The 27,961-nt window shown below is 47.3% G+C and overlaps 1 protein-coding gene across 7 annotated transcripts in view; it reads left to right on the forward strand.

The window, feature by feature from the left end:
* The window catches only part of TIAM2 (TIAM Rac1 associated GEF 2), a 237,449-nt gene that overhangs the window by 186,232 nt on the left and 23,256 nt on the right, over positions 1-27,961 (forward strand). For all 7 annotated transcript variants that reach the window (XM_043457336.1, XM_043457334.1, XM_043457341.1 and 4 more), the window contains one exon: positions 6,193-6,296. In XM_043457336.1, the coding sequence (XP_043313271.1) occupies positions 6,193-6,296 (104 nt within the window). The remainder of the gene's footprint in view (positions 1-6,192; positions 6,297-27,961) is intronic.

Raw genomic sequence — 27,961 nt, forward strand, 5'->3', positions numbered from 1 at the left:
TAGTATTCTTGCCTAGAGAATCCCATGGATAGAGGAGCCTGGTGGGCTGTAGTCCATGGGGTCACAAAGAGCTGGATGCAACTAAAGTGACTTAGCATGCATACACACACACACACAGGACTTAGCATGCGCGCGCACACACACACACACACACACACACACACACGACTTAGCATGCGCGCGCACACACACACACACAGGATATTAGTTTCCCAAGCAGCGATCGGACCTGCATTCCCTGCGTTGGAAGGAAGATTCTTAACCACTGGGCCACCAGGGAAGTTCCTTTGTTGTTGTTGTTATTATTGGCCTTGCTGAGTAGCTTCTGGGATCTTAGTCCCTGACCAGGAATTGAACCCACACCCTTGGGCAGTGAAAGCTCAGAGTCCTAACCCCTGAGCCACCAGGGAATTCCTTCTTATGTTACTGTTAAGGCATGTATTATTTTTTTTGTGAAATTAAGTGTGGGGGTAGCCTATGTTAGAGAATTTTATTTCAATATAGTAAAAGTATGTATTATCAAAAGGGGGCCTTGGGAGCTTGAGAAATGAGAATCAGTGTATAATAGGCTTTCAAGCACAAAAAGCGCAGTTTCGAAATAATTCCATTCTCATTGGTTATCCTTTCAATCTCCTTCAAATCACTCCTCTGCCCACAAACCGAAGCAGAGCTTGTCCTGATGCTATGACTACCATCGTTTCTTTTTTTTTTTTTAAAGTCTTACTGTATTAAACAGGGGAAAACAAATGTTCTCCCCTCATGTGAGTTTATTTTTGGCCTTGGGGTTGATATAATACTGAGTTTTTAACTTGATTCCTCTTAGAGTTGCTGTTCCTGAGTACGCAGGAGGCCTGCTCAGACTTTCTGGATCTCTCTTTTCTGGGAACCAGCTGAGGCCCGGGCAGAGCACCTCGCCCACCCTCCTATAGCCGGGAGCCGCCTGGTGTCTCTGGGCGCTGCTGACAGCCACCTGGGTGGGTGTCGGAGACTGGCAGGAACTTGTTGCCTGGTTGGGTGAGGAGGAGGCAGCCGGCAAGACCAGGCTGGTGGGGAGGCATCAGTCATATGAGCCGACATCCTGGTTGCCGGCTGAGCAGAGTGAAGGTTCCTAGGGAGGGGTAAGCAGCAGGCGAGATTGGCAGGGACCACCCCCCCAAGATTCCCAGGCCCCCCGTTTCCTGAGAGACCCCTTTGGCACATCAGAGTTAGTACCTGGATAGCCTGTTGCTTCTTATGGGCCCAGGGGAAATGAATGGCCAAGCGCACACTGCTGCATATTAACTGTGTTCAACTCGCTTTGGATGTGATGTAAGCATTAACTTGGAATTCACGTTACAAGCGGGGGCTTCTCATGGCTGTGTCTTCTCTTGTTGTGGAGCACAGGCTCGAGAGCGTTCAGGCTCCAGTAGCTGCAGATGTGGGCTCGGTCGTTGTGGTTCTCGGACTCCAGACCGCAGGCTCAGTAGTTGCGGTACATGGGCTTAGTTGCTCCGTGGCATGTGGAATCTTCCTGGACCAGGGATCAAACCCATGTCTCCTGCATTGGCAGGTGGACTTTTCACCATTGAGCCCCCCAGGGAAGCCCTAACATTTCTGATTTTAAGTTGATCCCCAGGATGTTATTGAGCACAGGTTTTTGCCCTTCATTATAAAGAGTTTGGGGTTGCCAGTTACTTGGCTGACTGGGATAGCTGTGGGGTCTGTACTGATGCTCAGAACTGGAAGACACTGAGTTTCCATGGGTCTCACACCTGGAGTCCCATGTTTCCCTCGGTCCCCCACAGAAACGATAGAGTGTGCAAGAAAGCAGGGGACAGTCAACTCCTAGTACAGCCTGCTCAGGATGTCATTACTCTCCAAAATCATTTGTTTTTAAAGGGGAGAGATGTCTGAGGCTGGTCTCGTGTGCCACACCTGACCTAGGACCTGGTACCCATGAGTGTGCACTGCTCAGTGCCCATCTGACCAGGGAATAAATAAATGGAACTCGTCCACATGGAGGAATGGAGCCTAAGACTTGAGACATCGCTGCTCACCGCTGAGCAGAAGCTCACGTCAGCCAGTTAGATGATGTTGTTTAGTCGCCAAGTCATGTCTTGACTCTTGGTGACCCCATGGACTGCAGCACGCCAAGCTTCTCTGTCCTTCACTATCTCCCAGAATTTGCACAAACTCACGTCCATTGAGTCAGTGATGCCATCCAACCATCTCATCCTCTGTCGTCCCCTTCTCCTCCTGCCCTCAATCTTTCCCAGCATCAGGGTCTTTTTCAATGAGTCGGCTCCTTCTCATCAGGTGGCCAAAGCATTGGAGCTTTAGCATCAGTCCTTCCAATGAATGGTCAGGGTCGATTTCCTTTAGGATTGACTGGTTTGATCTCCTTGCTGTCCAAGGGACTCTCAAGAGGGTTCTCCAGCACCAAATGTTAGATATTTCAAATTGTTAGACCTCACCCCAAATTGTTCATTTCCACAGGGAATAAGGTTATAAATAGATGTCTTGACTTAAATATGCAACTTGGTTATTTTTCATTATTTACAACTGCATTGGCTAAGGACTCTTATGCAGTGCGTCTGAACATCTTCTGCAGCGGCAGAGCCTGGGGTGGGCGGGAAGCACGTGCCTGGTGATCTGTGATAGGGATCCAGTGGCCCAACACGTGTCGAGGGGACAGGACCACACAGAGGCTCTCCCAAGGTGGGGAGCCCGTTTTTGGCTGGGAGGGGAAGGATATATATTTACTCACTTTAGCAGCTGGTGCTCAGGCCGTGGGCAGAGTGTAAGTGGGGCTCTACATAGGCGTTTGGCACCCAGGACAGGATGTCAGCGCGGCGCCTGTTTAAAACCGCTTTGTAAATAAGCGTTAGAATTGTGTCGGCCTACACTTCTTTTTAGCCAGTCTGCTCTTCTTCCAGAACCTGCTTTGTTCTCATTTCTCCTCTAGTCAGAACACCAAGGGCACGCTACTTTTTTACAGACAGGGACGCCGGTTCAGTTGAAATCTGAGGCTCCTGGACCCAGATCCAAGGTCGAGGACACTGTCAAACTGGGCTTCCTCATGCTTTGTCACCTCCAGGATAGAACAGGCGCGTTGTTGGGGGGCTGGAGAAGGAGTCAGTTATCCCAGAGATTCTGTGGATCCAGATACCAGTTACCCTCTTGCAATTTGGGCAGCGGAACAGCTCTGAGACTTCCTGTCTTGGCAGAACTGTGTCCTCCTCTTGGATCCCAGGGTCCAGCCTTGGTGGGAACTGGATCCTATGACCTCTCCTGTCCAGGTCCTGCCTCAGAGAGGATGCCAGCTGCACCCAGGGGCTCCATACAATTAAGCGGCACCTCTCTGATTCATAGTAAAGCCTTTCGTCCTGGGATGGGCAAGGTTTGGAGAGGAAGGGCATGAGATATGTGCCGTTAGCAGGTAAGCACTTTGCCTTTGTAAGAGATAAAAGGTGGTTCTGGGAGTTTCCAGCATCTAAGTTCCAAAATTTTGTGAATATATTGAAGAGATGACTCAGAACTCAAACTTGGCACCCGCTTTTGACATCAGCCATGTTATTTTCTCCAGCATCCATCTGGCGCCTCCGGGCTCCACGGCTCCTTGTGGCCATGATGTCTCTGAGATCTTCAGGGGACTTGAGGTCACCTTCATTTTTGTGTGCCCAGAACTTAGTGCATACCTGACACAAAGTAGGTGCCATAGAAATCGTCTTCACGGATAAATGCGTTGACTGCATGTCCTGTTTCTTGTATTTAATACAACTCTTTGGAAATATTGGAGCTTTTTCTTTTTAAAATAAAGGCAGATATAAAGCAAATTTGACTCTGTTGCCTAGGTAATGTACTTTTTTATCACATGGCATCTGTGACATTGCTCTTGATTCCCTTGTACTTCTCTGTGACTTCTCTCTAAAGAGAGTTCTCCTCTGCTGTGCACAGTCCCTTGACGGTTCCAGGGTTCTCTCCTTGGTCCTGTTCTTGTACCAGTCTGCACATTCTCCCTGGGGAGCACCGTCCATCCCCGTGGTTTCATGGCCAAGTGCATGATGTTGGCTCCAAAGCCATATTCCTGTGCAGACCTTTCTTTCACTACTGGACACCTGGATGTGTTGCATTGGATGGTCCCTGTGCATCTCAGATTCAGCTCTGGCAAAGCCAATGTTGGGATGCCCACTTCTGTCCCAACCACCCTGTCACCTGAGACATGAAAGCCACACTCTGCCTTCATGCCTGCCTTGTCTGCATCTCCTTATGTGAAATAGGTGGCGAAGAGGAGACCCGTGGAGTTGACCTGTGCAGACCCTCTGTGTTCACTTGACTTCCCTGTGTTCATGCTATTCTGCATTCATTTGGATCCTTCCTCCTCGTTCCGTCTCTGTTGCTGTGACTTTCTGGCCTGTTTTTCTGCCCAAGTCCTGCCTTCCATCAATTCCTCCACCCTTGGGCTACCTTCCCCTCCCCCGCCCCCACTATCCCCCACTTAAGACTTTGCTGAAGTACCTGCTTTGCTCTGAAGGCTGTTAGGGCCCCAGGGAGAATTAACTTCCTCCCAGAGTGGCCCTACTCAGCCCTGTGTGGCTTCTTCTCACGTCATCTCTGGTAGTTTGCTGTGCTTACGTTTCTGTCTCCCCCTCCCTCACCAGAAGCACATCCTGAGAGCAGGGACTGCGTCTCATCATCTTTGTGTCCCCAGCACCTTGCACAGTGCCTGGAAAAGAGCCCGTTTTCAAAAAGTGCGTGTTGAATGCATGGATGGAGAGGTGCGTTTGTGCTGAATACAGGAGGAATGTGGCCTGTTTTCTGTTGGTCGGTCTTCTTTATACAGAGGTGCATGTAGCAGCCTCAGTGGTGGAGGAACAGTGGTGCATCACTTTTGGTTTAGAGTCTGACCTTGCTTCTCATGTGGTCAGCTTGTTGGCGAGTGGACTGTTCTCTGGTGTGGTGTTAGGGGCCTGGAGAGGTGAGTTTGGTATCCCCATCTGTCGTTTCTTCCTGAAATTTGCCCAGGGATGTCTCATGCTTTTGTGATCAGCACTGTGTTATGGGGCTAACTTACTCTACAGCCAACAACAATGAAGTGTGGTTTAGACAATGTGGTCCTTTACTGGGTGGGGTCAGGGTGTTGGAAGAAGTAAAAGGAAGAAGAAATAAGAGCCCTAGAATTCTGTAGACCATTAAGACATTTTCTTTAGGTCTCCTCTTGTGCAGTGATCGGTAATATCAACCTGGATCATGGACCAGCATTTCTGTCCAAGAGGTCCATCAACCTCCTAGGGCTCCCATGGCTTCTAAAGGTCTACTAGCAACCACTGTCCTTGCCCCCTGCATGCTGGATGGTTTGCCACTGTCTATTGCTGTCTTTTCTGCCTAGATCAACTCAGACAGGTATGAGTTTGATGACTTGTTATAGTTGACTGGAATCAGAAACCATCTGGTTTGCCTACTTGAGGGGAAAGTCTACTAAATACAAAAATTAGAATGAAAACTTGTGTGTGGTTTTGGTAGAAGCTGGTCATTTCATCTTTCTTGAGTTTAATTTGAGGACCCCTGGAAAGAACTATTGAAAATAGTGTACATGTATAAATGAAGATTGGAAAACCACTTGCTCTACTTAACCTTTTATATCATTTCTTAACCCAACCTTTTATATTATTTCTTAACCCTAATTCTGGAAGTTAACAAGGTTTGCTGTTCCTCTTGGGACTTTCAATTTACATTGCAATTGTGGTTCACGCCAGAAAAAGAACAATTATGCTTGCAAATGAGCAAGTTGTGGGTTGTAATAAGAATCTATGGTGTTACATCCCTGGTTTGCCCAGTTATCCTTTATCATCACCTAGCCAAAAATAAAGAAAGGGAAGTAACCAACACTTTATATAAAGTACTTAGTGAAGTTTGCACAACAGTCGAGTTTGACAAAATCTGCCAGGCATTTGAGTTATTGTTTTGCTTGGTCACTGGCCTTCTCTGACCAGTCAGTCAGATGTTGCTGCTTCCATTAGCCAGGGCCCAGGTCTATTTCAGAAGCCCAGCTGTGCATATGCTAACTACTGTATCACTGAGGACCATGATATCCTGCCTTCTAGGTTTTACTTTTTTCCTTTACTCTCTTTCTCTGTCTGAGCCTTTAAGCTCATCACTACTATTCTGTACAGATGGCCAAACTCGCCTATGTTTTTGTCACTTTTCACGCAGATTTCAGCAACGTCCCTGATGTCACAACTGGCCTGAAAAGGAGTCAGACTGATGGCACACTGGATCAGGTTTCCCACAGGGAGAAGAAGGAGCAGACATTCAGGGTAAGACTCTGTCCCAAATCTTAAAGAAGGACATTAGCAGGCAAGTGTTAATTCCTGCCTGCACCTGAGGTGGGGGAAAAAAAGATGGAGTTATCCTACCCCTGGGTCCAATGGCCAACACATTTTTTTTTTTTTTTAAGAAAATAGTTTTCTTCTTTATTGAAAGTGCAGTTCTAGTAGGCACCCTTGACTCTGGCCCGACCTCCTGTATGACCTCTGACATCCCACTGAAGAGCTGGGCAAATGTGGCCGTTCATGCATTAGGGTGGTTTGACAAGGAGAATCTGTGTTCAGGCATTCTGAAGGTCACAAAAAATTACAAAAATTTTCTTTTACTACTTTTATTTTGCTGAAGATTATTTTAAGGGTGTTGTCTTTTCGTTGTGGTGAAATACACGAAACATACAGTTTCCCGTTGTCGCCATTTTGGAGTGTGTGTCAGTGGCATTAAGTGCATTCACAGTTTTGTGTAAGCCATCACCATTTCCAGGTCTTTTTCATCCTGCCTGGTAGAAACCCTCGACCTGTTAGACAATAACTACCTATTCATCCCACTCACTGGTCCCATGGTAACCCCCATTATACTTTCTCATTTGCCTATTCTGGTTACCACATAGAAGTGTGGTTGTAGAAGATTTGTCCTTTTGTTTCTGCGTGATGTTTTTGGGGTTCCTCTGTGTGGTAGCCCGTATCAGGACGTTACTCCTTTTATGGCCGATTGATGTTCCATTGTATGTATATACTACGTCTTGTTTATCCACTCATCTACTGATGGGAACGTGGCTTGTTTCGACTGTTTGGCTGTTGTGAGTAATGCTGCGGTGACACTGCCATACAAATGTCTGTCTCAAAGCTTGTTTTCACTTCTTTTGGGTCCACCACTCTGAGTGGAATTGCTGGGTCATGTGGTAATTCTGTGTTTAGCTTTCTGCAGAACAGTCTGACTGTCGTGCCCAGACCACTCTGTACCCGTTTCCCATTCCCACCAGCAATGTATAATGGCTCCGATTTCTGCACATCCTCACCAACGCTTGTCACATTCCTTTCCTGCATTTTTAACTGTTCTTAGTCAGCTCTCCTTTCAGGAATGGTCCGTCTGACATGATGTCTTTTAGTTCAGAGTCCAGTTTTAACCGACCTTGAGATTATTCATGGTTTCTCGCTCTTGCTTTCATCTTAAATACAAAGCAAGAATGGAGGAAATATAAACCATCACAGGCATTTGAATAAGACTTACAGCCTGGTTACACCCCAGTTGGGCTTAAACTAATGCTACCAGGAGCTGGTGCCTTGGTCATGGCCAGTGGTACAGCCTCAGGTGACTGGTGGCCTTCGGTTTGGGGCAGAGGGGATGGGGTTAGAGCTTGCCAGTTTCAGGGCCGATTCTAGTGGCTGCTGACACCTGGTCCTTACCTCTCTTCCCTGTTTTTGTTTCTCATCCCACCCCATTCCCTATCCACTTCCTCCAAAATCTCCCTTCTCTTTCTTCCCAATTCCTCATGCAAACCAATTACTCAGCTGCTTTCACTGGTCTGGTTATACCCAGGAGGCAATTTCTTTTACTAAACTGAAGTCATACGGATTTTTCGTCTTTCTGCTCTGTTCCAACTCTGGTTGGTTATTTACTTTTGGGAACCCAGTGTTATAGCTCAAATTCATTGTGTGTGTGTGTGTGAACGAAGCAGTGGATCCTACAGCATCAAATGGATGTGTTTGGACTGCATTGTCTTAAATTTAAAGAAAAGTTAATTTACACTTGGTTGTGCTGTGTCTTGGTTGCTGCACGTAGGCTTTCTCTAGTTGTGGCAAGTAGGGGCTACACTTTATTGTGGTGAGTGGGCTTATCCTTGCAGTGGCTTCTTGTTGCAGAGCCGGGGCTCTAGGCGCATGGGCTTAAGTAGTAGCAGCACAGGGGCTCAGTTTTCCATGGCATGTAGAATCTTCTCAGACCAGGGATCGAACCTGTGTCCCCTGCGTTGGCAGACAGATTCTCATCCGTTGTACCTCTAGGGAAATCTCTCTTAAATTTTTTAAACAAGGCAAATGCTAAGGAAACCCTCAAGAAGCTGGGCTGTCTAAGATCCTGTGCCTGGGGGCACTGGCATATGGTGGCAGCTTGGGGGTGGGGGAGGGTCATGAATGCCATCGGGGATAATGGTTTCCTCTCTGCCATGGTCTGTTTGAGTTCCAAGTCAAAGTTCTTAAGAAGGAAATGCTTTTCCAAGTTTTATGTTACGATTCAGTGAAATAAATCTGCAGAAAGTTACCATGTTGAGGCTATTTCCATTTCTGTTACTTAACAGTAGTTAGCATAACTAAGCAAAGGTTTATAAAATGAACATTGGGGCATCCGTTAGAAATTTAGAAGAGGAATGAAGGATGCAGTTGAGCTCAAAATTGGAGCCCTCTGAGCTCATTTTCACTGCTAAAATGATTAAAGGATAAAGCAAAGGAATGCCAAGGAATACAGAAGAAAGAAATATTAAAAAAGAATATTAGCATGTTAAGCACTTGCTGTCAAATTCCTCTCAAGTCTAGAGCAGTTATCATCTCATCTTTTTCAAATCTGAAGAGATCTACCAATAATAATGGATGTCAGTACATTTTAAAAACATTCAAGCAAATGCATTGCAGCTACTGAGTTTACATATTCTTTGTTCCTTGGCAAAGAAGAATCTGTGATCATCAGAAGTGATCACTGTGATGGATGGTAGTGAAAAGGAAGTGTTGAGCTGCAGAATTAAAAAATAAAATTTCTGTTCTTATTGTTAGCCGCCTAGGAAACAGTGGGTGACATCTAAAAGCGACGCTTGTCTGTTTTTCGAATGGTGATCTGGGAGTCTGATGGTGCGTGTCCAGTGTGTGCTGGCCCTGGAAATGTCCCCTGGTGCCCATAGGAGGTGGTCAGTCCCCAGAGGGGAGACCTCCCTGTTTCCTGGGCTTCCCACGCTGGCCCATCAGCCCTCTTGGGGATCATTAATTTCTGTTCAGATAAGATCCCGGTTGAACCTGGGCTGTTTGGGGTATTTCACTCACCGTATACTAGATTTGAGAATAAGGAATAATTTCCCTTGAAAATCAAACGCGGCCTGGCTTGATGAAGCACAGCTGTAAGCAGGGCTTTTGACAGCCCCGCAATTTCTGCAAATGGGTTATAATTGATCGCCTTCTTTCTCCTCAAGGGTGCCTATTACTGTCACGGCTCTTTGTGTGGTCTGTCACCCTCCCCTGTGTGGGGACCTTGTTTTTATTCTTTCCCCCAGTATTGTTAGCAATTAGCTCTCACTATTATAACAGTTGGGAGTTTGAAAGGAATAAACAGTTTCTCTGGGGGTGAGGGGGTTGAAGGAGTTTCTGATTTGTTTGGGAACTTGAGGTGTGTAAAGCGGTCCCCAGAAGGGTTGCTGGTGTGGTTTGCTGCCCCTGAGCTGGCTGGGAAGACGTAGCACTGGTGATTGGTGGTTCTAGCGTCTCCCTATGTGTCCTGACCTGGCACCTTTCCAGAGCCGGCGGGCTCAGGGCGTGAGGTGGAAATCCGCAGCCATCCCCACCCCCCGGGCTGCCTTGGAGGAAGAGCTTGGTGGCGCTAGGATGCCCTTGTGAATGTGACTTGAAAGAGCAGTTTGGGATTTTTTTTTCCCCCTCCGCCTGGGGATGAGAGTGAGAGCAAACGCATGTCATACTCACTTCCCAACAGCCGACTGTAGATGGAATCGTTGCTCCCAGAGGGAGCAGATTTCCCTGAACTTTTCCTGTCTATGTACGGCACGTAAGTAAACCGAGGGATCTGATTCTCAGGGATGTGGATTCCAGATCCAAACACAGGCGTGCGTGGTGCATGGTTTTCTTTTCTCTGTCTTGAAAGTTGATTTTTACTCTGAAATGTCTCAAGGCTGTTAGGCAGAGAAGATCAGCCTTTTTTTCCAGAAGGGATCCTGGCAGTAATCTTCAAGCACTCTATAGCTCAGGATAAGAGAATTCTCAGATAGTCGTTATTTGGTGGCGTTGTCAATTTGTCCTCTCTCTTGCCAGGGTTGCATAGGTCTCTAAATGGACATCTGATGTAATAGTTCTGTTGTTTTGAAATATAAAGATATCAGAAAGTCCTAGGGAAATTTTGAATATTTGCTCTGTAAAAGATGTTTGAAAAGAGAGAAGGAGAATTTGAAGACAGTAAATAATTTTAGGCTTTGTCAAATTTTCTTGGCGCGTTGTGCATACTTGTATTGGGCTTAAGGCTGTGAAAGAAAATCCACAAGGGTGAAACCTGTTTTCTACAAGGTAAGCAGCGTTTTTACTTTCGTTGTTCATGATTAAATCAGTTTTTTTTCAGCTTTTTAGAAGAATTTTATGTAATCACCTAGGGTAGCTTTGGCAGTGATTATTTTTGCAGTTTGTAGGCGTTGTTTTGGTAGAACAGCGAGCTTTGAGAATCTGGAGACAGAGAGCCTTGACAACTGTATGTTGTGCTCTTTGCAATTTAATCGCTTTAGGATATATTGTGCCTGTTTAGTTTTTCAAAGTAGAAAAAGGGCCATGCACTGATGATTAGGTTTTGGTACTCAGCATGATCTTAACTTGCATTTAGTATTTGATGCCTGCTCGCTCATTTAGCTTACTTAACCTTTTGAGTTTCTCACATGATTTGCTTTTAAGAGCTTACATCTCTAAGAAGCTAAAGGAAAAGGATTCGTGGGTCACGTTGTTTGTTTTCCAGCATTTTTAATTATATGTCTTGGTTACCTTTCTCTTGAGTATCCTGTGTTATTTCAGGATCTCTTGGTTGTAAGATGCTTTGGTTAAAAAGTCAAGCACAAATAGAACTTATTTATAAATAGTCTTTCTACATGGCTGCTATTCAATAGAGTGATATAATCATGATCCTTTTTCAGAAACTGAACACACTGATGTCTAAAATGCATGCCGTCTGACATAATTCCTGGAGGATGAACAGAGAGGTAGCATCTTTGAAGCAAACTGGTCCTTGAGAAATGACTTGGGGTCTGATTAGTGAGACAGTTATCTTTTGCAGAGATTCAGTTCTAGGTAGCCAGGCACTGGTACAATGGAAAGAACTCTTCATCTTATGGTAGGGAACTGGAATCTGTGTCCTGAGCCACCAGGCTTTACCCCTGCGTACCCAGAGGTAAGGCACCCAGCCTTTCTAATAAGCCTGTGTGTCTTCATCTGTAAGTAAAAATAATAGCAGTCCCAAACCTGTGTTGCAGAAAGGATCATGGATGACTGGAAGCCCAGACATGAGGGATTATTGGGCGAGCAGTCCTTCTCCCCGACTGGTTCACATATTTGCATGTTCTGAATGCTTTCCCACTCTACTCACCTAATGCAAGACTTAGTCACTCGGCTGCCTCCCGAGTCTTCTTGAAGTTAGTGTCTGTGGTCAAAGCCTGCTGAGCTGTCCCATGAGATGGAAAAGAATGGGGAACTAAGGGCCTCAGCCCTTGAGTCCTCTTAGCTCTTTGTCACCCACATGGAGACAGAACCTGCCCATCTTTAGCTTAATTTTCTTAGGTAGAGTGTTTTGAATTGATGACCTTTTCTGAAGGGTTGTTCAAGTGACTGAATAAAAATGGTTGTATGTTAGGTTTGCCTTTATCCTTAGCAGGAGTGAGCTGTGAGTGTGGAATGCTTAGAGGGTCTTGCCGACTCTTGGCCCTTTGCAAGAGAAGCATCGCTTCAGGGCAGAGGGAGGCGCCGAGGACACAGAGGACTCAGGCTGAGAAGGATCAAAGTTGAGTGGAGTTTCCCATCAGTCCTCAAGCACATCATTCTGCATTTCTAACACCTGCTTCCTTTCAGCAGGGACTTGGTGGCAAGTTGGTGAACTTGTTTGAAATGACGGGTTCATTTTCATTGGCTTGTGAAAGGTCGTTTGATCTCTTTGTAGTTTGTTGGGTTTTCTTTTTTTTTTTTTTTGGAATTTCCCATTTTCCTAGCATCAGGATATTAGCCCCCTACTCTTCTTGGTCTGTCTTTGATCATTCGGGCTGATACGCCCAGGAGATGCCAAGTCTCTGCTGGGAGTGGCCGGAAGGACATCACTGACCCCTTTGTGGCCGCGGATCATTCACACCCTCTGTCCCGCCGGGTTCGATGCCACCCACAGTGTCAAAGGAGAGAAGGCAAGGAAGAAAGGAAACCAGATCTTAGTGCCGGGGCGATGCTTGGGCACTGGTCATTGCCCAGTGATGATGCCCATGAGATCGGCAGCGTCGTGCCCAGAGCGGGCTGCTGCTTGGCCCAGTCTGGGACAGGAGGGTGTGTCCAGCGGGCAAAGAGATCTCACTGGTGGTGGCATCTCCCTTCACATCCCCGTGGCTGTGGGCTGGGGTCCTCAAGGGGTCTGCATCAGGAACACATCCCTGGACAGAGCCCCTTGGCCAGTGGCAGTCACTGCTGCTGAGCTGTGGGCCACCTGGAACTGCTCCCAGCTGGGGGATGCCCAACAAATGCCCAGCAGCCCGAACGCCCCTGCTGGGAACCTGGGCCAGAGTGGGGGCCCATCGGATGCTGCGAGCTGACTGGGGGGGGAACTTTGTGAGCCCGGGGCCCTGTGCTCACAAGGGAGGTGAGGCGCCACGTGCAGGCAGCAGGGCGTGTGGGGCCCCCAGAGATGGGGGTCTCAGCTCAGGGAGGCCTGGGGCCACCCCTGCTCTCCTGGTTCCATCTGTGAGGTGGGGACCCCGGCCCCTGAGCCCCAGCAGAGCTGCAGGTGCAGGGCTCCCCCAGCCGCTCCCCCTTGAGCCCTGGCGTTGTTGGGGGCATTCCTGTGGGCGCTCTGACTCAGTTTCCCTCTGGGCCTCCCTTCGCTCCTCTGCTGTCCCCCAGCCCCCACTTCCTCCCGCTTCTGTCCCCCGCTTTCTCCCTCCCCTCCAGGCTCTCCCGTTCCATCCTGTTTTTCTTTTTTTTCTGGAAAGAAGGAAAAGGTGTCACGGTGAGGCATCTGCAGAGTCGCACAAGGAAGAGGAGAGGAGAGGGGCCCGGGGCGGCGGCGGCTGAGTCACCCGCGGGCGGGCTGTGCCGTCGGGCCTGCTAGCAGGCTGTGGCTCTGGATCCACGGGCTGACGGGGTGGTGACACACGCGGCCTCACACTGCGGGCGATGACTCACAGGAGAGCAACTGGAAGACGCCCCAGGGCCCGGCCTCCCGGGGTTGACCCTGAGGACAGCGGCCGCAGGGATGGGCAGCCTGGTCTTGGGCCGATGACCAACCGGCCATCCTGGATTCTGGTCCAGGCACCTCCTTCCTTCTCCTCCCCTTTGGAACAGCAGGGCCGTGATATTGCTTCCGTCCTCTCCATGGGGAGATTGCAGAGGGCTCTGTTGGTCCTTCCGAGGCAGGCAGAGTAGCCCGCCGGCCACCCCCACCTCGGGGGCGGACAGGGCCCTCAGCCCGCTCCTCGAGGTCTCTCCCTTGATCCTGGCGCCTGGACGAGTCCAGGAGGGCTGCGGCAAGTTCCCGGTGTTGAGGAGGGGCCATGCGCTTTTGGATACGGCCGTGGGAGATGTTGTAGCAGTGGTAGCCTCCCTCTAGCTCCCAGCCTCGTCCTCTTTGGCGTTTAGCTACTTTTCTCCATCTTTACTTTCTTTCTCGGCCTCCCAGATTGGACAAGGAGTTATGGAGACTGTTTGGAGAGCAGAAGGGAGGGAGTCTGGGTTTCTCAGGCCAACCCCACACCTCCATAAACACCCCTGGGGGGCGCTCGTGCATTCTCAGCGGAAGCCTGCTGGGCGTGGGGTGGTCTCACACTGAAGTCCCTTTGGCCTCGGACCAGTCATCTCATGCCTGTGTCTGCGCAGCTGAGGGGCGGATCTGTCCACCTTGGCGGCCCATTCTGGCTCCGGGCGTCTGTAGTCCCTGACACCCATCCCGGTCTGTCTTTCTGTCCAAACATGTGATCTAAAGCGGTCTTCTGCTTGACAGCCTTTTCATCTCATGAAGACAGAAAGCTGCTTAAAAGAAAAATAAGTTTTAGAAGAACCCACTCAGACTGAATATTGGGGATTTATGGTCTTGCACACACTTATTGATGTTATTTAAGGTAATGGTAAGTGAAGGTGGGGGGATGGTCAGAGATTTTATTCCCTTATCCGCTCTAGGCTTTCCCTCTCTTACTTTGTTTAGGAAATTATTTAGAGCAGACCATTGGAGAATCTTCTGAAAGCTATAGGCCCTCAGAAAACTGCGCAGGTACGTATGTAAAAAGTCACCCATGATTCCAGGGAGCTCCTTGATCTTACCACGTTTATCTGTGGATTCTCCCCTTAGGAATTGATGAACTCTGGGTTTGTGATTCTATGTATTGATTTATTTGGTGTCTCCATGGCTGCTCGGGCTCTCCTCTAGTTACAGTAAGAGGGGCTACTGTTCGTTGTGGGGTGCGGGCTTCTTACTGCGGTGGCTTCTCTTGCTGTGGAGCACCGGCTCTAGGGCGCTCCGGCTTCACTAGTTGCGGCCCGTGGCCTTAATTGTCCCACAGCACGTGGAATCTTCCCAGACCAGGGATCGAACCTATATCTCCTGCATGGCAGACTGGTTCTTTACTGCTGAGCTACCAGGGAAGCCCTTGGAGTGAACATCTGAGTCATCTGGCTTCTGTCTTGACTTAATGCGGTGGACATTACAGAGTCAAGTATCAAGTACCCTAAGTAAGACAAGCTCTGTGTTTGTGTCAAGGTAGCACTTAAACTCTGTTTTCGTCTTCAAGCCTGATCGGTTGTGTGGGGCGGGCTCTCGGTGCGCTAGTCTTTGAGTGGGTTAAGAGACTGAGGAGCGTCGGATGAATGACCGCCCCTCTCTGGGTGGCACGCATCTCTAGGTTGAGACGAGGAGGCAACGTTGATGGTGGTGGGTGGACGTCCCTAGATGCCCACCAGCTGTAGCATCGTATGCTGGGTGTCGGAGCATTTCAAGAAGTTTTATTTTCTGTAATTAGTGGGGAAAAACAGTGATGTTGGGGGGTGGGGGAACATGCATTTAAATTTTGATTCCAAAGCAGAATTGTGTGAAACTCATTTTTGTAAAATGAACAGCTGTCTTGAGGGGCAAGGAGGCAGTGGTTTACATGCGTAGTTTGGGGGGGTCAGGCAACTCGTGTGTGTCTCTTTCGAGAACATCACCCCGGCAGCTTCCACATCAGCACGGGAGCTGGTCTCAACTGCTGCGTTCTCTTTCCCTTCCTTTTGAAGGAGTAGCAGCCGCAATTATCATCTAATTTTGACTTTAATATCTCCCAGGAATGGGGGTATCATCACATTGCTTTTTCATCCTTTTACTGAAATCTCCTTCACAAAGGTGCTCTTGGCTGTTAGCTCTTGTTGAGAGCTCTGAGCTAGTCCTTCACTTGTGTGTACGTGGAGATGGTGGTTGAATGAACACTCTGATTGTGCTGGGTCAGGGACAGTGTATTTGATTCTCAGTGCTTTTTGGTGCCTTTCATCACTCGTAGCAGATTTCTCACCTTTTGATAATGTCCCAGCCCCACGGTGTCACCGCTTTCACTTTAAAGAAAAAAAAAAAGGTTCTGAGAAATTGTTTCGACTCATTTGGCAATTTCCCCCATGCTCTCTTCTTTGAGAAGATTTCTTTGCCACGTCCTTGCGGCTGGGCAGCTTAAGGCGTGGAGGTCAGAGGCTGGGGAGGGACTCTGCCCGGGAGCCCTTCACACAAGCAGATGTTTGTGTCTTTGCCATCTTCCATCCCAGGTTCCTAACTGCTGCGAGCAAAGATGGGATTATTAATTTTGTGAATCAGTCTCCTGCTGTTCTTGATAATAGCATGAGGAACATGGCAGCAGAAAATATATGTGTCATATAAGATGTTAACATTACGGGAAACTGAATGAAAGTTTTACAGAAACTGTCGGTCCTTGACAACTCTTTTGTAAATCTCATGCTTGTTGTTTAGTCTCTAGTTGTATCTGACTTTTTGCAACCCCACGGACCTGTGTCCACGGGATTTCCCAGGCAAGTATACTGGAGTGGGTCACCATTTCCTTCTCCAGAGGATCTTCCCAGCCCAGGGATTGAACCTACATCTCCTAAATTGGCAGGTGGTTCTTTAGTACTGAGCCACCAGGGAAGCCCAAACCTCACGTTATTTCAAAGTAAAAATATATTAAATATCCAAAAAGCATGTATTTGTCACTAATATAGGAGCCAGGAGAAAACTGGAGGTATGTTTTTACAGGTGCCCTTGATTCTTTCCGCCTTTTCTCCCTCTCATTTTTTTGCACATTGCCACCTCCCTCTCCCTCTTCTTGTTCGTTCAGCCTCCAGTGCCTGCCTCGGTCCCATGACTCACTTTCCTTCACACCCTCGAATCCTTGGCCGTCACCTAAGTTCTCTAGTGTTTGCAGGAGACAGATGTCAGATGAGAAACTCTTTGTGCAATTGCTTAGGAAGTCCTGGCCTGGCATTGCACAGGCTGGGGGTTTCATGCCAACTGCTTAGAAGCCACAAGTGTCACATAGCTTGAGGAGCCCTGCTGTCTTCCTCCTCTCAAGCTGTTCTGAGCTCGCTTTGGAGACTAGACTCCATTTCCTTCTCAGTTCAGCAACCATAAGATAAAGGGCAGTCAGATGAGAAGCCTGCCTCCCCTCTACCCCCCACATGGCCTGGGGGCTCTGGGTATCAGGGTGGGGCCAGGCATCCTCTGCTTGCCTCTTAGTAGCCTCTCGAGATGCTGAATGTCATGAATTTATAGATGATTTTCTAAGATGGAAAGACTGATGATCAAACCAGTAATCGCAGGTGAGACTTAAAAACAATTTTCTATGCCTGAGGCTTTTAAAAAAAGTTTTGTTGTTGAAATGTAGTTGATTTACTGTGCTGTGTGAGTTTCACGTGTACAACAAAGTGCTTCAGTTATACAGAAATGTTCTATATTTACATTGAATAATAGTCACAGCATCTCTGATGTCTTTTGGATTTGTATGAGTGTCTGTACGCCCCTTCCCTATGTCCTCACCTGTTCTCCTCACCCCAGGGAAGCATGGCTTTGGTTACTTTGTATTTACCAGCTTGTATTTTCTAGAAGTTTGATTGGAATTGCTAAACCATTTGTTAACATGGACATCATCCCAGGTTATGTATTATTACTTCATTTCTGTTACTTAGGCTAGATTTTAGAGATGAAAGCGTAGTCGCTCAATCGTGTCCAACTCTTTTTGACTACATGGACTCTAGCCCACTAGGCTTCTCTGTCCATGGAATTCTCTAGGCAAGAATACTGAAGTGGATTGCCATGCCCTTCTCCAGGGTATCTTCCTGACCCAGGGATTGAACCTGGGTCTCCTGCACTGCAGGCAGATATTCTACCATCTGAGCTACAAGGGATTTTAGGGATAGGTTGGTGCTAAAGTCTCAGATAAATGTGTATGAGGTGGGCACTGTTCCATATGAGATGATTATTTTGAGACCCTGTTAATAAGAAGCAATCCAGAGTAAAGTAACAGACTGGATGATCACGTTGCTAAAATCCAGCAAAAATTTAAACTACAAGTAAAAGGCCACACAGGTATGTACCTGTGTGCACTCAAGACAGATGGTTCTATCATTACTTGTGCCCAATTAAGGTTCTCAGGATTTTAACAAATACTTTGATTTTTTTTTTTTTTACGTTTTTGTTATTTTTTTTCGCCCCAAGTGTACAACTTTTTGGAAACCAAATTCCAAGCGTTATTTTCAGGCAAATGTTAGAACTGAACATCTCGGCCTTTTTATGCACAAAGGGGATGCAGCAGGTTTCAGACAAATTCTAGCACCTGGCCCCTCTCTCCATAAGTCCGTAGCTGTGTTCATAAGTGAGTGCGGGGCATCCTGGTTGATGAAACCTTGTGGAGTCGCTGTCATTGGAAGTCAGTGTCAGAAGGCACCGACCTTCCAGGGGGCGGGTATATGGGGAGGGGGCGGGCTGCCCCCTCCTGAAGCTGCAGTGGGGACCACCTCGGTTTGCTCTGCATCTGTGTCAGCTCTGATGGACACAGCAAGATTGTCAGTGATGAGTGGAAATGTCCAGAGAAGGTCTTTAGGATTCATAATTTGCACCAAATTCAGGCAGGAAAGTGGTTCCTTCATTCCCCCAAATCAGCTCACGGGCCCGTCTGCCTGTCCCGATCGGGGCAGCCACGGCTGGGTTCCTCCTGGAGAAGGTTACGGGGCAGGGCCCAGCGTGCTTCGCGTCTTGGGCCCCCTTTCTCTGCCGCCGAGTGTTGCTCTCACCCTCAGTTGACTCTGATCATCCCCGTGGCCAAGGCTATTCTGAACCGCATGTTTGCAGTTCACATTATGAGGGTGGGATACATGAGAAAAATAAGAGGATTCCCTAGCAGGATTCCATCCCCTACTGAGCTCATTTGAAGAGCAGAGGTCGATCTCTTGACTTGCTCTTACTGGGCGAGGCAGGAGGTGGTTCTGAGTGCGGGAGACTGGCTCCATCTCCCTGGTCCGTGGGCTTTAGGAAAACCGCCTCACCCCGAGTCCTTATATCCTTATTCACTAAAAAAAAAAAAAAAAAAAGGATTATATTTCCATGACAGGTTCACGGAAGTGAAATGACTTTGCAAAGTGCTCTCGGCATGAGATAACTTGGCTCTTCATGCGCACTGTAAATTTTATACACAGCATCTCATTGAGACCCCTTTTCGCCACAGAGCCCTATTGGATAGGCATCATGAGCCCCTTTTACTCTGAGAGAACTGAGATGGGAGAAGTTAACTGAAGGTCCAGTTAGTGGGGGCCAGCATTCATACTCAGCTCTGTCATTTTCTAAAGCCTGTTCTTTCTGCCACACCCAGTAAGGGGAATGGTGCTGATTAGAGATGAAAGGGGAAAACCAGACAAATAACAGTGCCTTTAAATACAAGAGATTTAAAAGCAGAGCAGCTCTCTTTGTTCAGTTGCAGGTATGACATTAGAAATCCGGACACAACTTTTTAGTTCTTTGGCTTAATTTACAAGCATGGTTAAGTGGCGTAGATGTGTTATTTTTGATATTGTTTTTGGTTTTGACTTTTAAAGACTCTCTTTCATAGAGTTATAATGAAATTCCCATAGTTGTTAATGTCAGCAAATTTGAAATCTGTTGCAGAAGAGTTCTCAAGTCCCAGAATTCCGAGTACTAGTATCTGATATTTGCATCTGACTAGTAATTAGTCTGATGATTGGCTGTGCGGTTTTGTACTCAGGGCAGGCCACAGGTGAATATTTTTACCTCCAAAAATTATTTCAATAGATAAAATTCATGTTTTAAAATCTGCCACTGTATGATAACCTTAACATTGAAATCATACAGTATAAAAAGTAGCTATTGGTCTTTAGGAAAAAAATCTTTAAAAGTATATTGTGAAGGTACAAGTAAGTACAGTGAGAAGACCACTTATATCTAAACAGAAACCCTCTTCTCTCCCAGGGATGGTTCGGTGATTTCTTCCCGAATCTTCAGTGCCTTGATAGCTGAGAGTTCCTACCCTGGGTATATCTGCAAAAAGCAGAGGGTCTAGTAATAGTTATTTTCATCAGTAAAGCCTAGAGAACATTTCTCCAGTAATTTGCAACTTTGCTGATCTGAACATACCTTTTCATGTTGGATTTTTCCATTGGATTTTTCCATTGGCACTCCTTGTAGAGTTATGTAGACCCAAAGTAAAACCCATCCTCAAAGGGTTAAAAGAAACAGTTTATTTGTAAATAAACAATAAACACAATAAATTGCTTCTCCTTTATTTGCTATTTTTCCTGCTGTCTTTCTTTGGTGTTGGGAGAAGCACTGCAGGAAAAAATGGTGCCTTTTTAACAGCAATAAAGGTCCTAACAGTGTCTGTCTTGTGGATTCCTACAAAAATATTTCCTGAGATAAAATTATCATATGGCAACAATAATATTTAATAAAAGGACTAGTTGGGACATTGGCAGGATAACATGAATTAAAAGCAATGAAGTGCATGGAACTTCCCTTGTGGTCCAGTAGTTAAGAATGGTGGTCGATTCTTCCACTGCAGGGGCCACTGGTTTGATCCCTGGTCAGGGAACTAAGATTCCACATGCCACAGTGTGGTTAAAAAAAAAAAAAAATTAAAGAGCAGTGAAGGGCAGATTACAAGATGATGGTATTGGTCCTTGCTCTGTGAAGTCCCCCAGCACCCCCACTTCCCTACAGATAAGAGGGGTCTGTAAGAGTGTGGAGGCCCCAGGCTTATGTTCCACAAGAAGGTAGACCAGGCCAGCCAGTTAGAGCCAGCTGAGATGTAACACTGCGATAGGAAGCTGACCTAAGATGCCTAGGGAATGTCATCAGGGAATTGTAATAGGAGCAACTGAATTGTGGCTTCCTGACAATCTTAGAACAGCTCCTAGGCCTTGGTCTGCAGCTGGGGAGCAGGTATTGCCCTGCTTTTTGTTTTTCTAGGTGAGGCAGCCAGAGACCCATGTGGATTACAACTAGAAATCCACAGAGAGGGCTTGGCTGGGGGACAGTCCAGGCTGGATAGCTGGGCAGAGCTGTCCGCGGCAGTCAGACACAGTCTGAGCTGTTAACAGCAGTGTGCGGGGTCCCCTTCCAGATTCAACTGTGTCATCCTCAGACTTCTGTTTATAGTAGAGACCCTGCCTGCCCAGGAAACTAGAGGCTAACAAAGATTTGTCAAAGCTCTGGCCTGTCCAGAGTTGGATTACAACTGGTGTTGTTATTAACACATTTTCTCTTTAAATACAGCAACAAAGATCGAAAAATATCTCAGTACATTCTTGGACCATGTAGCACTTAAAGACCTTTGCTGCAAAAAATGCTCAGTAATATAGTATCAGTGGCCAGGAATAGTTAGAGACGCAACTCTTGAATAGAAATGTTGGGTTTGGAAAAATCATCGGTAAACAAAACCAACTAGAATAATAGTGTTCAATGAAAACATTAACCACTAGAGGGAGAGTTACTGTAAATATACAAGTTTAAATGAATTTATATGATTATCAGAACAAAAGTAGGCTGTGAGAGAAAATAAAGGGAAGAGAATTAAGAGGGAGCTAAGACCTGAGATAAATACATCTGGTTGGGAAAGTGGGCGAGGGTGGTATTGATGGATAAGTCATAGGCAAGTGTGTGTTTTCCCCAAAAATGAGTTGAAAGATAGGGGTTGAGAGACTTCTTGAGTTAGACAAACATATTTAGAATGAATGTTAAATGGTAAAATCATAGAAAGAAATGAAATACAGGCATTAATGCCCCAAGTCACAGGAAAAGCAGACTGAATTCTCCCATGCATCAAAAAGCCACACAAAAGAAAGCAAAAACTGTTAAAGAGAATCTGAGTCACTTTTCCAAGCCTGGATCTGAGCCAGGTGAGCGCGCAGGTGTTTCACTTGGTTTTTGACACAGTTGAAAGCATATTATACAAGACAGCTTATATCTTGTGAGAATTAAGGTGTTATTTGGAGTCTCTAGAAAATTGCCATGTAGAAGTCATTTTAAAAATATACATTTTAGTTTACTCACTGAAAATTTAGTATAAAGCTTGAGAGGATTTTTTCACGATTGAATTCAGACCTAATTTCAGAAGAGGAATCTTCCTTGATTGGACTCATCTCTCTATATCAGGGATTGGCAGACTTTTCCTGTCAAGGGCCAGGTAGTAAGTATTTTAGGCTCTGGCAGCCACTGACCTCTGCATTTCAGTGTGGAAGCAGCGATCGACCATAGGCAGATGAAGGAGCAAGGCTGAGTGCTATTAAAACTTTATCCTCAGCGGCAGCGGGCAGGCTGGGTTTGGCCTGAAGGTTTGCTGACCCCTGCACCTGTTTGTTTCTGAGTGAGGTTGTTGCAGTCTCTTGGCAGTCAAGCCCCTGACATATGAATGACTTTCATTCCAAGAGCATGTTCTTAAATCCAACAGAGTTAGTCTAGGTACCCAGCTAACACAGTTGGCTATATAGTACTGGACTATAATAAATGGCAAACCACTCCAGTAGTCTTGCCTGGAGAACCCCATGGACAGAGGAGCCTGGCAGGCTATAGTTCATAGGGTCGCAAAGAGTTGGACACGACTGAAGTGAAAGAGCATGCACGCACTGTACTATAATAGGCTTATAAGACCTTTCACCCAAATCATGCATAAAAAATCAAACACAAAAAGTAAAGCATTTTTAATCTTACAGCACAGTACCTTGAAAAGTTCAGCAATACAGTACAATGGCTGGTCAACAGGGGCTGGCATCGAGTGAACAGGCAAGAAGAGTTACTGACTGCCGGAGGGAGAGGAGGTGGGAGATGGCAGAGCTGAAGGATCGTCAGCAACAGGAGACGGAGGGCCAGCTGCAACGTCACTCACACAGGACGCTGATGGCACAGGCTCTGGTTCCTAGCTGGAACTAGATGCATATGCGCCTCTGAATGTCTCAACTGGGAGGTTCGTATGTAGGAGACTTTACCATCTTTGCACTCAGAAGTGAAGGAACATTTCTGGCCCCATGTGTCTTCCTTGATGGACAAGTTTAACTATGCATCAGAAGTAAGCCTTATCTCTGGGTGAGAAATGGGAACGAGAGAATGCAGTACTTGGCGTACAATCTATTGGATAGGATGAACCAGTTTTTTTTTTTGGTGAATTACTAGGTTGGCCAAAAAGTCCGTTTAGGCTTTCCAAAATTTTTTGGCCAACCCAATATGTCAGTGATATTGAAACACCCAATATTTTATGTGAAAGAAGTGCCTGGTTGTGTCGAAAAGCTGTCCTGGCCCTTGAAGCATCCTTGGCTGAGAGAACGTGCATCTTCTTCGTTCCTGAATTCAGATCAATCTCCAGTTTTAAATAAGGAAACCGAGCAGAAGGCAGGCAGCAGGCCTGTTTCACAGAGGCTCTGGATCAGCAGCTCCCTCCCCAAGGGGGTGACTCTGGCCTGGGAACCCCGAAGCCGCACATGGGGCACTTCCCCACCTCTGGGCACAGGGATCGGACCTGCTTTTCCTGGGGTGTGCTGCCTGAAGACAGGCCCTTACTGCTCCGTACACACGTGCCACGCAGACGCTCTCTACCTTCTCAAAGGCTGCTCTTCCCGCTGGTCGGCCACTCCCTGCCTCCCTCCAGTCTTTGAAGGTGAAGTTCATCTCCTCCTCCTGCCCACTTATTAAAGCGGCAGCCCAGCCCACTGACCCTCTGTAGCCTCCCTGGTTTGGTTTTCTCCAGGCTTCCCTGATGGCTCAGATGGTCAAGAATCTGCCTACCATGAGGGAGACCCAGGTTCGATCCCCGGGTTGGTAAGATCCCCTGGAGGAAGGCATGGTAACCCACCCCAGTATTCTTGCCTGGAGAATCCCATGGACAGAGGAGCCTGGCGGGCTATAGTCCATGGGGTCACAAAAGAGTCAGACATGGCTGAGTGACTAACACTTTCAGCTTTGGGTTTTCTGCAGGGCCCTCCGCCTCTGTCCAGACGCTGTGGGTTCCACTTTTTGTCATCTATCGAGTCCTTGTCACCTCTCTCTGCCCTTCCTCTTGTGTGAAGGTCAAGGTTTTCCTCTCTTGAGTTCAGGCTTTATCTCCAGCACCTAGAGCCGAGTGTGGCATGGAGGAGGAGCTCAGTAAAAAGTTAACAAATAAGCCATTTGATTTTTCTGGTCCTCCCTTCAGGGAACTCAGAGGATGTTTCTCCTCCTGCATTTGTAAAAATAACAGAACTTAGAAAGTTAAATTCCCTGCGCCTGTTAGAACTCTGCAGAGGCCCAGCCTCTGTGGATGCCTTGCGCTGTGCTTAGTATTTTTACAACCTTAAAATAACCTCACGGAATCCTCTCAACGATCCTGTGATACATGATTCCTGATTTACAGGTGAGCAAAACTGGGTCAGGGGGGAGTTAATCAGTGCTGGGGATGGCCGTGCCCATGGTGATCACCCAGGGCCTGTGGGTTTAAGGCTCCAGTCTCAGAAGAAGTAACTGTCTCAGAAAGCATCGCCCAGAGCATGTGTTGAGGCCTTGGTGGGAGCTTCGCACTCAGGTGGGACTGAGCTCAGGTGACCCTCTCTGATGCCATCAAGGCCCCTCACCTTGCTTCCTGCTGTAGGCTGTGTGCCCAGGAGGTGGCAGAGGTGGCCAAGTCAGGACCCCTTGCACACTCTCCAAGTGGGTCTCCTCTGCCCCCCGGTCCTCTGACAGCAAGGCCCCTGCCTCTGTCTCCTGCCATGTCTCCCCGCGTGACCTGACTTGGCCATAGGCCACGGCTGGACTGGCCTTCAGTTCCTGGCCCCCTCCCCAGCCCCGAACTTTGCTTAGCGTAGGTGACTTTGTTTCCCTTGAGGTTATCCTGGCTTCCACCTTGGCCTTCCCTGACCTTGCTCCGACCAGAGAAGGCTGCCCTGTTCTGTTCCCATAGACCCCATGCCGCGTTGGGTACCAATCGCCTTTGACTCACTCACTCCTAGATTGTCTTCCCAGCCGAACTCTGGGCACCCTGAGTTCAGGGACTGTGTCGGTCTTTCCATCACCGTGTCCTCCTAGAAACGGAACGCTTTTCAGCCCGTGTCTGCCTTAAATCACTTTTTTAAAGCATCAGGAAAGGATTCCATTTAAGAAGTTTCTTTAAAAAAATCAAACTACTTTTAGAAAATGAGAAAATATAGATAAGACAGAAATTAAAATAAGTTGAAATGCAGTGTTAACCACTGAATTTATGACCTGTGTGGGTGGTTAGTCACTCAGTCGTGTCTGACTCTTTGTGACCCCATGGATTGTAGCCCGCCAGGCTCCTCTGTCCATGGGATTCTCCAGGCAAGAGTACTGGAGTTGGTTGCCATTTTCTTCTCTATTATGACCTATATTTTTCCATTAAAAAAATCCACACACGTATGTTTATATGTGATGCTCAGTTGCTCAGTGATGTCTGATTCTGTGCCCCATGGACTGCAGCCCACAGGGTGCCTCTGTCCGTGGAATTTTCCAGAAGAATACTGGAGTGGGTTGCCATGTCGTAGATATACATAAAAGTTACTTTAAAAAATGCAGACTTAACCTTTTTCCCTTCCCAGTAAATCATGTCCTCTTTTGGTCAACAGATGCCAATCCCTCCCATCATTGGTAACTGCTGCATAGATTTCGTTGCGTTTTTGCACCGTCATTTATTTAGGTTAATTCTTTTACCTTTCAATATAAAACAAGAACACTCACCTAACACGTTTACATTTAATTTTATGTTTTTCATTTCCATTCTGCCTTTGAAAATAGAACTCTCTGGTCTAGAAAATAAAGATTGTGAGCATTTTCTTACCCTTTTTGTATCATTTTGAGAAGTAGAAGAAAATCGCAGGTCATTTCTCTAGAGTTTTTATTTTATTTTTTTCTCTAGAGTTTTTAATCCAAGGATTGTATCACTATAAAGTGAATGTGCTAAGTTGCTTCAGTCCTGTCTGACTTTTTGGGACCCCGTGGACCCTAGCCCACCAGGCTCCTCTGTCCATGGGATTCTCCAGGCAGGAATACTGGAGTGGCTTGCCATGCCCTCCTCCAGGGGATCGTCCAGATCCAGGGATCGAACCCGTGTCTTGTCTCCTGCTGTGGCAAGTGGGTATTTACCATTAATGCCACCTGGGAAGCCCCGTAAAGTGAATGATTGTCCCCAAATATAAAAATAATCATTTCACTTCACCCTGCCACAGTGCTGAATACAACCCTCCTCCTCCCCTTCCTCTCTCCGTCTCTGCTGAGACCCTCCCTAGGCTAGACTGGACTGGACTGCCCTCTCCCCGAGCCTGTGGGCCCTGCCAGCCGCCTCTGAGCATGGAGCAGAGTGTAGCCCTGGAATCCTGACCTGGAAGAGGTGGGGTGGGTGGCCCAGGGTGTCTGTGATTGGACCTACCCATGGGGGACTCAGCTCACCTGGGGTCCATCATCTGTCTCTGTCCATCAGCCTTTCCCGGGAAGCTGCTAACCCTCAGGGCTGCTTCTGGGTTCCCTCTGCTGAGAGCATTTGGGATTAATGTCAGATCTTTCTGTAAGTTAGAGACTTCAGTGGATTAAAGCATGAATTGAAAAGTCCTCTGTGCTATTTTTAGATTTTTTTTTTCCTCCAAGGGGAGCATTTCTGATTTAACTGGTTTGCTGGGCTGGGACAGTTGACTCCCTAGCTGCACTCAGATGATTTACTGATGCAACCACCCATGCTCCAGACAGTGAACGGGGACATCTGTATGAGTGCATTGAGCATGCACCGTGCAGCCACGCCTTTCCAGGTCCGGGCTGTCCCCGAGGACCACTGGTGATTTACCCAGGGCTGACCCCTTTTTATTTTTTCCAACATTCTTTCCAGGGACTGTAGAAGAACCTCTTCTTCTTAGTGTTCTGGTAGGATGAGACTCTCCCTGGAGGACGACATGGCAACCCACTCCAGTATTCTTGCCTGGAGAATCCCATGGACAGGGGAGCCTGGTGGGCTACAGTCCATAGAGTCACAAAGAGCTGGACACAACTGAAGCGACTTAGCAGGCAGGCAGGATGAGACTCTGCGGGCATGACCCAGATTAGGATTTAGGTCCACGTTAGTGGACCCCAGCATAGAGCTGATCTGTACGGTTGGAGGGAGAGGTGGACGTGCATGGCAGCTGGGGGCCTGCCAAATTGATCACGTTGTGTGTGACCAGTTAACCAAGCAGCATGAGGTGTCCTCCCATTTAGGAGCAGGTCTTGACTGTATTTGTTACTGACTTCCCCCTGAGGTTAACCTCCTTTTCCTCTGAACCAGGCCTTCAAAAGTGAAGCACACTGCAAGTGTTGTCATTCACCTTGGAGTACTTCCCTATGAACTATTCCCCAAATTACGTAGCACCTTTAGATCTTTCTTCTTCGGCTGGAAGTGTTTTTGAAGTCTAAGTCATACAAACAGATGCCTGTGACAAACGAGTTTGTGGTACCTGAAGCCTCTAAATGAGGACAGGATTGAAAACTGAGCCCCGAAAGGTGGGGCGGAGCTCAGCTGCTGGCAAGGCACAGGGCAGTGAAATTTCATGGATCCTAAAGGAAATCAGTCCTGAATATTCATTGGAAGGACTGATGCAGAAGCTGAAGCTCCAGTACTTAGGCCACCTGATGCAAACAGCCAACTCATTGAAGAATACCTTGATCTGGGAAAGATTGAAGGCAGGAGGAGAAGGGGACAACAGAGGATGAGATGGTTGGATGGCATCACCAACTTGATAGATGTGAGTTTGTGCAAACTCCGGGAGATAGTGAAGGAAAAGGAAGCCTGGCATGCTGCAGTCCATGGGGTCATAAAGAGTCGGACATGACTGACTTAGTGACTGAACAGCAAAATGAAACCACAGCCATTGTCCTGAAATAGTTCTGGATAATGTGATGTACTTATCCCATCTTAGGTTCCAAAACCCACAGGGAAATGGAAAAGCCTCAGGTAGTAATGTCTTCAAACAAGAGCGGAGCAGACATCAGAGTGGTTATGCTCGAGGGTTGGGGGGGTTGGGGGCAGGAGCTGATCTTAACTAATCCAGGCCAGGAGGAGCACTAATGCTTAGGATGAAAAGCATTGAGCTGGATCAAGGTTAAAAAGGGCGCCTATGGGATTCAAGCTTGCTTGAGAAAAGGGCTTGACCCTTGCCTTTCTCTAAAGAGAATCTAGGGGCAGGGCACTTGGTTACCCTGAGCAGTT

Source organism: Cervus canadensis, chromosome 33 (assembly GCF_019320065.1).
Source record: "Cervus canadensis isolate Bull #8, Minnesota chromosome 33, ASM1932006v1, whole genome shotgun sequence".
NCBI classification, from domain to species: Eukaryota; Metazoa; Chordata; class Mammalia; order Artiodactyla; family Cervidae; genus Cervus; species Cervus canadensis.